Below are 13,182 nucleotides of genomic sequence, written 5' to 3' on the forward strand. Positions count from 1 at the left end.
CAGAGGGTCATGTGGTCCAACCTCCCTGCTCAAGCAGGGTTATCCTAGAGGACGTGTCCATATGGCTCTTGAATATCTCCAGTGAGGGAGACACCACAGCCTCTCAGGGCAATCTGTTCCCATGCTGGGTTACCCACAGAGTAAAGTAGTTCTTCCTCATATGCAGGTGGAAGTTCCTGTGCAACAGGCAAGTGACAAATGACTTCAGGTCCTGCACTTTAGGCCATATTGGCTTACCCAGAGAAATGGTAGTAGGACCCCATAGGAGTCAGCTGTGATGGTTCAGAAAAGCTAGCAAGTCATTCAGGACAGCTTTCTAATCAAATGCAAGGACTGTCCATGTCAAAACTGAGGAAGACAAGTAGAAGAGCAGCCCAGTTACACAGGGAATACAGAACTGAACTCCAGTGCAAAAAGGAGGAGGGAGAAGGGGGAAAGAACGTGTCAGCAGGGATGGGCTGCAAACATCTCCCTGATGCATAAACTTGGTTTTAGGGAAACCAAATATTTGCTAGCTACAAAGTCGGTTATTTCCAAATATGAATGTAGAAATAGTATCTAATTTTCAGGACTGAAAGAGCGGGTTAAAATGTTTTAATGTTAATTTTCTGCAAAATACGTAACTCCTACAACATATTAAAAAGTTAAAGAAAGCTTATACTGTGGTTAAGTTTTAAAAGATAAATGAAATAACCCATTGTAACCCATTATAGGCTTTGTAAACTACTATTAAACATGGACAAATTGGCAAAACAGACTTGATCAACAATAAGCAAAAAATAACACAGACCAAATCCAGAAACCAATACAATCTATAATAATGCAATAGTGGATTTACTTTGTGCATGTGATATCCACAGTCTTTTTTGAATCTCTGCTTAAATGTCAAATGACAGAGGTATTTTTTAAGCATTTAACTACCTTAACCATACAAGTAACCACTTTCAAATTAATTAACCACTTATTACATAATGAGGACTTTTCCATAGCCTTTAAATGAAAATTCTAAATATTTCAAAGATCCTAGAGGTTTCACCTTTCACTACAATGAAATTTATGATGTTTTTTAAAAAATTATGTTTTGAAAGTTTTAAACATCAGCAATAATGTAGTCATTTAATTTACCTAAGATTTCTGGTTCTATGCAGAAGTAATGAAGTACCATGTCCTGTGGTGACTTTATGATGATGAATTGTATCCCCATTCGTCTGTTTGACCCAGAAATAAGTTCTGCACCTTTAATTCCAGATCCAAGAGTGAAGGGAGGAGGAAGCAGTGGCGCGTAGTTTGTGTGTGCAGAAAATTCATTTTCACTCTCCTGCATTCCTCACTGTCTCAGTGCATGCTGTCTGCAGCACGGACAGCGGGAGAGAGCTCTCCTTTGCTTTTAGCTAGCTGAGGCAGAGAAGTTCCTTGGACTGTGCCTTTTTTTTTTTTCCTTTATCTTGGAACTGATCAGCCCTGCTCTGGGCTGAAAACCCAGAACACCGGGAGCTCACATCTGTAGCCCATAGGGGCCAGGACATGGCATTTTCCAGCACAGGAGGGATTGATAAGAGACTGACTGAGCCGAGATACCCCCCATGACAGACTTTCTGAACTTGCCATCTCTTCAGAACAGAGAGAGGTTTTATTGTTTAATATTATTCATTTTTCCATGTTTGTGAGTACTTTGCTTGTTAAATAAACAGTTTTTTCCACTTTTCTTGAAGAAGGTGTACCTCCCAAATCAGCTGGGGGAGGTGCATTTGAATTTATTTTCCAGAAAAGACCAATTCTAAAGCTTCCTCCCAAAATTCACTCTAAACCAGGATATACCATTAGTCAGGAGAACTACTGCCATAATCCATCACTCCCTAGAATTGTAATACAAATATATAATTCAATACTTACTTTTAACATGTCTTTGACTGCAGTCTTGCCTTCCTTTCCAAGGAAAAGATTATAGGGGTAAAGCCGGTCAATAACATGCTGGACTGACATCATAGGAAAGGAATCCTAATTCAAATTTAAAAAAAAATTGAAAAAATGATTGGCTCATTCTGTCACCAGCCATTAACCCAAAATTCTGCAGAGCTCTGAACATAAAATATGACTGTAAGGGCAATATATAAAGGACCACTACAAGCAGTATTTGACTAGAAGTTGAAACAGGCACTTCTCAGGTGTAGTTCATTATAATTTAAATATAGTAGATTAGATTTAAATAAAGTAGATTAGAAGAACTATGTCCTAAAAATTATTTCCTTTCTTGTGCTTAAATGGAAGCTACAGTGACTGGCTCAGATACCTAAAAACAAATACGGCCAAGAGAGACAAATCCCACCACAGGTAAATGAGTTCCACAGTACTACAAGAAAAGAAACCATATGACAAGAAATCTGTATCTCAGTAATGGTCTACACATCCACAGCAATTTATAGTATTTAATTTTGATTCTATTATATTGCACCAATTCGACTTAACAAATCAGTTCATAGAAATTTTTGACCAGTTTGATTAAAACTGTTTTGTTTTGAAAAGAATAAAAGTATGCTTGTACTTCCTACAGAAAAAAACGCCAAACTACTTCTTTTTACTATCTTCTTGTTAGATTTAAGTACTAAGTCTTTTGTCAACTGCTGCCTGAACTAGAAAAATATTTGACTATTTTGCTGCAGCGAAAAGAAAAAGAAATGCATTTATGACTATTGAAGACATTATGCACTTAGCCTTCCTGGTAAAAAAAGGCATTTCAAACTCTCTAACTTAAGTATTGATGGTTTGCTTCAAAAATGACTTGCAGATTTTTAAGGATTACTTGTGTGTAACACTGATGGAAAACAGTAATTTGACTATCTTTTTAGCCTTCATCAAAGCAAATAAAACAATTCAAATGAAATTAACTGATTTTCAATTATACACTTGGGTTTACATAAACACACAACTGAAAGAAGAGTTCCTTGGAAATGAAGCCAGGAGACGCATATTTTATGAAATGCGTAATTCAATTTATAAGCAGTAACACTATTTATAATGTTCCACATTTAAAAAATCAGTAAAAATAAACCATTTATTGCACTATAGTTAACGTACAGCTTCAAGGATCAGGGAGCCCTTTACTGCATTTTAAAAGCCCTCCATCTATATATAAAGACATGCCATGTAATCTTTCCACATTATCTCAAATTAGTAATAATTACAATGGAATGTATAAAATAAGCCTCTTCAGAACAAGACCCTACAAAAAAATTTCCCTTTTGTCAGGCAGGAGTTCTCAAACTAAGAAATTATATTTTGGAACTGTGTGACTCTATGACAGAAGATAAGAAACTACTCAACACAATGCACTCTCTTCACACTTTTAAACAGTTAGACTAACTAAACTAGAAGCAGAGTATGGCACTGACCCAGCATACAAAGGAAAAATGATGTAGTTTGAAATCACTGAGCACAGCTTAGAAATCCAAGTGATTAAAACTAACTCTAAAATAAACAGTTTCCATTTATCTACAAAAGACACTGTCATACAATGGTAACACTTCACATTCTCTAATGTAAAATAAAATACTTCCTTCACTCCATAGTTAAGATAATAGCTTAGGGCTCATTTCCTTTCTGTTATTCTGAAAGCCATCTGGCATTCATTTAAAAATAATTCTTCACTTTGTGGCTCAAAAGTATAAAAAGCTGCAATTTATTTCAAAATCCAACAGTGTATTTTCCCCAAAGCCTTCAAATACTACTTCATTTCACTGAACTTAAATTTTCATCACCTCTTAATATCTAATGTAGGACACCTAATTCAAAGAACAAATTCTGTCTGTAAGTATTCAGCACAACTGAGGGGACTGAGCACCACAGTAACACAAGTAATTGATATACTTGAATGTATAGAATACAATAAAATATGTAAGAAGTGCTCTGCTGCTGAGCAGCACCATAGATAAAATAACTGCACATGAGACAAAGAACTATGCAGAGCTCCTACAGACACCTGAATCTTGGAGAGTGGGTTTGAGAAATTCTCCTGGTACTTTACCCTTCTGGGTTGACTATACCTTTCTTCATACCACTCCCTCCCTCTTTATACAGATCTCATGTCCATAACTTCCTTCAGAAGGCATCTTTCATGTTGTCTTTGACTTTTTACCAGATAATTATAAAGTCCAAGGCACAAAGGACTATCCAGGAAAGCAGAAACACTGTAACAGCTTTAGTCCTGACCTGCCTGACCTGTCACTGTGAACTCTGCAAATGAACAATTCCTATTTCCCTCTGGACTTAGCTGCCATGAAGCACTGTATCTTTCAGCATGCACAGCCTTCATCATCACATAATCTTCCATTTCTGTTCATTCTAAATCCACCAGTCAGCCCAAAGACCTAATGTAGGCTTCATCTCATACAATTTAACTGTTTCCTACGCCCATATTTGTTTTGGGTCCTTTAAGGTATTAGTGGAGATCAATAAGTGTTTTCATAATGCAATTAATCCGATTTACATGTGTAATATTAAATCCAAAGCACCTTTAGATTGTGGTTTTTATTTCTCTGCACTCACTACCTCAGTGCCATCAGATATACTGTATATGTCCTGAAGTCAGTCAGGTAAGATGATTTATTGGGGGAGGGGGAGGTGGGCTGGAAATTGAGCACTAAGATATATTTAAAAAACAATACAAATCTTATGTCATACCATACTTTGTTCTCCAGTACTATGCCATATGTTTGTTTGATTAAAGTATTATCCAGAGATATCTGAGACTTTTCTCCCTTAAACTATTTTTAGTTTTCAGGCTTTTTTAAAAACATTCATGCTAAACTTCTTCTAACAAAATGAATAAACCAGCTCTAATTTTGAGAAATTTTAAACCCATACAGTTTCACAGCACGTGTACGTACATACCAAAATCTGAACTGCAGCTGATAAGCTGTCTAAAGGAAAATCTGGAAGTCCCAGTGTAGAAGATTCTTGAGAGCAGAGAGTTGTAGCAAAAGACAGGAGCCGAGAAACTCTGCATATGAAAAAGTAATTACAGAGTTTTATACATGCTATCTGCATTTAAAATACTAAAGCATAAAAGTTAAATATAGTAAAAGATGCTGGAACTACTTCTGAGTGCACACAAGTAAGATGCGACTGAAGTTCTAAAGCACTAAGGATTCACTATATGAAGGCTGCATACAAAAAGCTTGTGAGCATATGCTCACATGTATTAAAAATCTCTTTGCTTCTGGTCTCTGTGTGGTGACAGAGACACAAAAATAGCATGGAATCCTGAAAGGACATAGCTTCTTCATTCTTTTTTTTTTTTAATTATGAAAAATTACCTCTCAGTGGAAATGTTTGATCCGATTGAATATAACAGCTGAAGATGGTCCTGGAAATAGAACATAAAATCACAGAGTAAATTAATTTTGTCATCATACTGTGGGTCACAGGTCATGATATGCAGCATTTTCTATCTTTTCCTCTAATTTAGACATGAGGATTCTACTAAGTTCTTGACACAGAATTAATTTTATTTAAGAATAAAAAAAAGATCAAATTCTTTCTTGTAAGGCTGTGTTATGGAAGTCACTTTTCTGCTGCAGAACAGCATGGGAACTTCCATGGGAACTCTAAGACTGCATGCCAGGAATTTATTATTTGATATGAAAATATGAAAAATGCACTTTAAGACAAATTTGTTATCCAATAATTCTTTTCAGAAGTGAGATAAGAAGAACATAACATCAGGGCATTATCTCTACCCAACACAAACAAACCACTCTTCTGCTACTACACTCACCTTAAAGGGCAGGTGATAAACATCTCTAGCTTGAAATCGAGAGCGAAGGGGTGGATCCAAAGGGTTACCAGAGTATTTAGGAACTGGCAGGCCCAAGGCTATCACTCGAAAATCTTCGCTAACCCGAACAATCTTCCATGCATCTAACTCTGATTTTGTATGCTCCTAAATAAATTAAAACAAAGCAACAGGAAGGAAAACAACCCACATTGTGGCATTAAAAACTTATGATGACTAAGCTCCAGCTCAACTAAAAGCCCCAGTCCCCAGCCTAAACATGTTAATGCTCTCAAATGTTCTTGTCTTTGATGCAGAGTGACTAGAAAGATTTGAACTGGTCAAATCTGTGGACAAAAAAACCAAGTTTTTCCAAAATGAACACAGAAAAAATGACTAATTAGGTAGAGCTTTCAAACCTGTAGCATTCTGACCAAAAACCCTAGAGATGATGGTGCCTGGTTGTGATATTACCTTACATTACATCTTGTGAAAATGTACAAACACAACACTCTTTTTACAAAGAACAGAAAATAAACCAACCACAAAATACATTTTATTCTAAAACATTAGAAGTGTGTTGCAATGAACAAGGTTTTTAAATTTTTTTTCCCTCTATTACAAGTGTAAAGGCAACTAAAATCTCCATTTCAGAAGCTTCATTCACAAATTATACTTTATTATATGAAATAATACAGAACTAGTCTCCTTCATGAGGACATTATTTTTTATATATTATAATATATATAATATATATAAAATATATATTATATATATAATTATTATAAATAATATTATATTATTATTTGCCAAGCAAAGGACCTTTTGCATACAAAAATGCTGTCCATCTATCCATATCACAGTTAACTCCTCCCTGAAACTGTATATTCACAGAATGACTAGGTTGGAAGAGTCCTACAAGATCACCAAGTCCAACCCATGCCCTAACATCTCAACCAGACCATGGCACCAAGGGCCACATCCAACCTTTTTTTATACACATCCAGGGATGGTGACTCTACCACTTCCCTGGGCAGACCATTCCAGTACTTTATCACTCTTTCCATGAATTTTTTTTTTTCCTAATATCCAACCTGTGTCTCCCCTGGCGCAGCTCAAGACTGTGTCCTCTCGTTCTGTCAGTTGCTGCCTGGAGAAAGAGACCAACTCCACTTGACTACAACCACCTTTCAGGAGTTTATAAAGAGTGATAAGGTCACCCCTGAGTCTCCTTTTCTCCAGCCTAAACAACCCCAGCTCCCTCAACCTTTCCTCACAGGGTTTGTTTTCCAAGCCCCTCACCAGCCTTGTTCCCTCCTCTGGACGTGCTCAGGCGTCTCAACGTCCTTCCCAAACTGAGGGGCCAGAACTGGACACAGTTATGAATATGAATACATTTCCTTCAGATCAAAATACTCAGTAACTATTCACACAGGAGAAGCGAAATTGAACATTACTTTATGTGATACAATATACCCCAAACAACAAAACAATATTAGATTTAGAATTGTGGCAAGAGATTTATTTAATTCATATACTATCATCAGTGTGCCTGAGGCACTTTTTTAAAAACACTTAATCAGCAGAAAAGTGTTTAAAAGGAAGAGAGATGTTTAACAACCAAATCTGAGTTTGAATTCTCATTTTAATTTTTTAAATACAACTACATTTTAAAAGCTTGGTTTTTATATATAATAATAATGCTTCCAGTAACTGTGTCTACTAATTAAATATTACAATTTTTTTTTTTAAAAAGGCATGGATCAGATGAAAGACATAAGAAATAATGATATATTTTCAGAAATACACTATGGTACTTCAGCAGAGCTGGTAATTTCATACAATCAAGATCAGTGACTGAAGGCTTATTGCAAATGCCCTTGCTTTGCCACACAGGTTTGAATCATACACCTAACCACTGGTGTGACAGGTGAGGAAGGTGAGGAAGCAGGTGTCAGACTGACAGATATGTGACTGGGAACTACAATACATGGACCTAAGATGCAAATTACTACTTAAACTGTAAAAAAAAAAAAAAAAAAAAGCCTTAAGAGTATCCACCCAAGCAGTGGTACTCAAAGCCCAAAAAAATGAAAATAGTTTAAGGAAGTAATGATAGCAGACACTGAAATCCCCATTTCCTATCAAAGGAAAAGCCTCCAACCGTCTTCTAGTTTAGACTGCTGTATACATATACTTTTGTAAATTAAAGGCAAAACAGCACCAATATAGTGACTGAATGTAGAGATACTCATCTTGACCTCATTCTTTTGGTATTCTAATATTTTAAAAGCTTAGCAACAAGGCTACCATCACTAAGCATTATCTGAACTTCATGGCAAAAATTTCAACTTAAATATCTTTTCACAAGGACATTTCAGTTACTCTCACATTTTAGAAACATACAGGCTTCATGCAAGGTTAACATGGACTACTCTTCTTCATATGTAGACAACATAAAAACCCACTGAAACCTTGGTGAGATTTCCCCCATTTGACTCCTATGTACTCTCTCCTTCACAATAATATCCCAACACTAGCAAGAAGAGGAGGGGAAAAAAAAGCCAAAATCCAAATAGCATCCAAATAGCATTTCCAAACCTGCAAAAGTTTGTCATAACGATCTGCAGACATGAGAAAGCGACCATCTTCAAGCTGCATTTCCCTGTTCTCCAGCAAATTGTTTAACACTGGCAGGACATTCCGCTCAGCCTTCTCCAAGCCTTCCAGAACAAGGATTCTGCCTTCAGTAGCTGCACGAACTGCACACTTTAAAAAAAACATAAAGCCCCACAATATTTCAATAGAAATAAACTTTGCATAATTAATTCAATCCTGTTAAAAAAGAATCTCCAAGAACTTTCTAAGAACTTCTCCAATCTACCAAGAACTTTCCCAAAATAACATTTATTTCTGTTAGAATCAACATGGCTCATATCAGTAGTGATCAGGAAGGGTGATATCTGATCACCTTTAACAGTGCTACACATTCATGAGCTGGAGTTTTACTGCCTAACTATTATGGGGACTGAGAGAAAAAAGTTCCAGTATTTTGTACCAACAGAATAAGATATAAAACCTTGGAGAATTTTAGACTAAACACAGTATATATAAATATATGTGGCATCCTTTCTTTTTGATGTGTCATAATATTCTGCATTTTTGAGTATTTCAGCACCATCAAACAATTCTGGGATAGCATTTTTAACAGAAAACATACAATTAAGGGAGTTTAACTTATATACAATTACATTAAGATGTTTAGAAAAAAGTCCAGTATTCCTTCATATTTTTCTGAATATGCACTAACATAATTCATCCTCAGTACATCACTTTAGTCTTATTAGAATGTAAGTCTGTTGAAACCAAACATGGATGATGAAAGTAAATAGAGCCACAAATAATCAGATTTTTAAAAGAGTGATAAAATTAAAAACATTAATTTAATTTATGTTTCCTGACTGAATATGGTCTTCTACAAAACCAGAATAAAAATGTAGCCATTAACTTGATAATCCTTTGAAAAATTAGGGTTAGAAAATGGTTCCTTTTCTACTTTGTTGGTCGTTCGTATATGGCTGCTCCTTAACATAGAGCCAGAACATAAAACTAACCTCTAATGCTGACAGTTTTGTGCAACTTTGTTACAATGACATTAACTCAGGTACATTAAGTACTCTTGATAGCTAATATTCATAATTACTGCCCAGTAAAAGACTCTTAAATACAATGCATTCTTGTCTTCTTCTGATTTGCAAATGTTTAAGCTGGTAACAATGTGGCAGGTTTGGGCATAGGCAACATTTAGAGACATCAGAGTCTTTCTTTGCATTCCTATCACATTTAAACACAATTTTAGACACAAGCACAGTTGCAAAGGGAGTACAAATGAAATCTTTTCCCAGCATGTCTGTCTCTAAACTCCTACAGAAGAACATGACATATAATGCTAGATGGAAATCTCTGATGAATAGAAGAGATGCCAAAAAATAGGTCAGAGAGAAAGAAGGAAGATATAAAAAAGAATAATGAAGAAGCACCAGAATACAAAAATAACCCACAAAAAATTACATACGAAAGCAGATATATGAAAGACAAATGCATATGGCGAAAGTAGAAACAAAGATGAGTTCAGCACAACAAATTAATTGCTGCATGGGTTTAAAGCACACAATTGACTCAGACACCCATCTGAGACACAGAAGACACTTGACCTGGATTGGGAGAGGGGTCAGAGCTCAGAGCCACATGGGCATGGCCAGGCTGCTGTTCTATACCACACAGGTCATCATGGGGTGTGGCTTCAGGGGAAGCAAAGCGAGAGCACGCACCACAGCTGGGACACCAACCCCCTCTCTCTCTGGGAGAGGTTGCCATGTGGACCCTGCCCTTCCTCACACCTGCCCATCCCCTTCCTCAGAAGAGTGTGGCTCTTGGTGATGAAAAGAGCTGAGCCAGTGGAGCTGGCACAGTCAAACCTCAGCAGAGCCAGCGCACCATGGTGCCAGGGTGGGAAGTGGCCGTGGGGAATGAAGTGGCAGCAAAACCAGGATGAGAGGAGCTCAGGCCAAACCAAAGCTCAGAGGCATGGACTGGTCAAAAGCAGCAGTGCCACATGGAACAGAGTCCCACAGAGCTGTCCAGAAACAGGTGGCATGGTGCAATGTGACCTGGTTTCCAGGGGGTTGCCCACCACTGCTTTTCATTGACTCAGAGCTAGGGATGGGAAGCACTGACTGGGAGCACCTGCCATCTTGTCTTTGGGGAAGCCAGAACTAAGATGAGGTGGTGAACACCTTTTGTGTGTAAAGCCTTTTTTTTTCCCTGCGTGTGTACTTTTGCTGTTAATATTGATGCCTTTACTGTGCATTTCTTATTCCATTGTTGTTTGCTTTCAGTAAATTGCTATCTCAATCCATATCTCAGACTTTGTTCCTCTCTCACCAGAAGGGGAAGGAGGGAAGGGCAGAGGTTTAATTTCTGGCTGGTGTTACACCACCACAACACTAAACAATAAGACTCTTCTGTGCAATTCAGAAGCATAACTAACAACAGGCAAATTAGCCATGGAATAAACTTTTTACATCACTATTAAGATAGAAACAATTCCTAATTACTAATGTATCAAGTAAACAGTACCAAAGAAAAGCACTTGCAAATCCAGGTACAGATCTCCAGATCAAGTCCTCTCCTTAAAAAGACAATATTTTTATATCTAGCCTCATAATTAGTATCAGAGGAATCTAGAATAAACCAATTAAACAAGGAATAAAGCTCAGATTATTTCTCTTCCACTGAATCACTAATTCTTTAAAAAAGGCAATGAATTTTTTCCTTCATTCAGGACATCATGTTGCCTAACAGGCAACACAAAACACCTCTCTCCTCATCCCATAAAATGTGTACAAAGAACAAATTTTCTACTAACATTCTTCCATAGGAAGGTCATTGGTCATGTCAAAAGTCTGCTCCAACCTGCTGAATAGAAAACCTGAATCTCCAGCAGACAGTCCAATACCTGGCATGAACAAAATGCTATTTTGTCTAAATGCAGTTTGGAGACACAGCCAGAACTTGCTTTAACAAACAATTTATTTGCCAAGCTGGTTGGATTCTGCATATTATAAGTCTATGAAGACTTTATGACTGATTTTTACTAGCCAGAGGAAAATACACATTCTGTTCATATGGTTTCAAAATATTTTGAGTATCCATAGAATCTTGTTGACTCATGTTGAGACACACACACTATGGATGCTGAAGTAACAGGCTTCCAGTACTAACAAAAACCTCTCTCTTGAACTGGTATGTGAAGAAAATCTGCTGTAGGGGTAGACAGCAAATATTAAGAAGTGTATAACAATCACTAATTTTGAGAAAGAGAATGCTTTCCATTAGCAATGCAATCCTGAGAAGCTGCTTACTACAGACATTGTGCTGATTGTCGATCATCAGCATACGACCAAAATTTTAAAAGTACAGACCTTGGAAACTGTTTGAAGTCTTTATTCAAAATTCTGTTTCTCAAGAAAATAAAATTTCAAATGCTCTTTGCCTACCTATATGCACCTTTTACAATCAGATTCAGGAAAGGTTGAATGCACAACCATGGGTTATTTCCTAATCAAAACCACCTCATAATAATGATACCACCACCACCACCACCTCCTGGGCACTAACTTACTTCTGATGTGCTTTCTTCCATCTTCAAAGCATATCTGAATACTGGAAATTGTTCTCTAGAATACAATGAAGTAAGTGCACACTTCATCTGCCTCTGAAGTTCTTGTGTAAAGTAGCATAAAGTCTTTTTTAAGATCAGAACAGCTGAAATATCTCTTGCTGAATTATGCCATTTCTGCATTCTGGCTGGTAATGAGTACTAAGTTTTTCCAATGAGCTAGGTGTACCACAAGGCATCCTCTGAAAACATCAGTTTTAGCTGTGTATTGATGGATTGGTATGGCAGCTAAAATGCATTTTAAAACTCAGAGGAAAGAAAGTAAATTCGCAATCTGTCACTGAAAATAATTTTTAAAAATGCTTCAAAGAAACAAATCTTGATAATACTGTAATAAGAACCAGAGAGAGTTGCACTGACCCCCTCTGTCATTAGTTTTGTTCACTCTGTCTAACATAAACCACAAATTTGACAGGGGGGTTTATATCATGTAATCTTGTCACTGAATCTGACATTAAACATATTAATTCCTGCTAAAAGTCCAAGGATTTGATAAACGTTTACTTTCAGATTTATTGTCGCTGCAGCATAGGGACTATTTTGCTCATCAGAGGACAGATGCTGCTGCCTCCCACCTGTGCTCCCAGAGCTCTGGAAGGATGGTAACCTGGATACCTGCTCCAGGGAATACCTGCAGCTATCAGAAACATTTCCCACAGCACTGCTTACATTGTAGTGGCTTTATGCAACAAATACATTACACAGAATGCTTACAATGGTTTCACACTGCACCTACAAAAAAAAAAAAAATCTTTAAAGGCAAAAGCACCTTAGGAACAAGACATCCCTAGGCAGCCTTTCACTGAGTTTCCTGTAGCTGAACCATGGTGAACAGTGCAAAATATGACAAATGCAGGAAGCTATAAGCCCCAATTTTGACATAAATCACAGTGTATAAGCATATGGATGAAGTTATATAGTGTCAGAACAGGAAGAAGGACAGAAAAAGGCTCACCACAATGCACACGCTGAAGTGCAAAAACATTGGAGAAAGAAGACATTTTTATACAGCTTACCAAAATAGTTTGTAAAGCCGCAATAATTTTAACAGTATAGTTTTCACATACCAGAACACAAGTGGTAGTTCTTTTCTCACAGGAAAATGCTTATTCCATACCAGAAAATTCTGATTGTCCTGAAATCCATGAGAAAGGTTCTTGGGGAACTCCAA

The 13,182-nt window shown here is 36.9% G+C and overlaps 1 protein-coding gene across 1 annotated transcript in view; it reads right to left on the bottom strand.

The window, feature by feature from the left end:
• Positions 1–13,182, bottom strand: part of VWA8 (von Willebrand factor A domain containing 8) — a 179,006-nt gene that overhangs the window by 134,265 nt on the left and 31,559 nt on the right. Inside the window, exons 5-9 of the mRNA XM_079301747.1 lie at positions 8,372–8,539; positions 5,774–5,938; positions 5,313–5,362; positions 4,888–4,996; positions 1,894–1,998 (exon numbers count right to left, since the gene is read on the bottom strand). Coding sequence (XP_079157873.1) covers positions 1,894–1,998; positions 4,888–4,996; positions 5,313–5,362; positions 5,774–5,938; positions 8,372–8,539 — 597 coding nt within the window. The remainder of the gene's footprint in view (positions 1–1,893; positions 1,999–4,887; positions 4,997–5,312; positions 5,363–5,773; positions 5,939–8,371; positions 8,540–13,182) is intronic.

This window comes from Erithacus rubecula (assembly GCF_903797595.1).
Source record: "Erithacus rubecula genome assembly, chromosome: 1".
Taxonomy (NCBI): Eukaryota; Metazoa; Chordata; class Aves; order Passeriformes; family Muscicapidae; genus Erithacus; species Erithacus rubecula.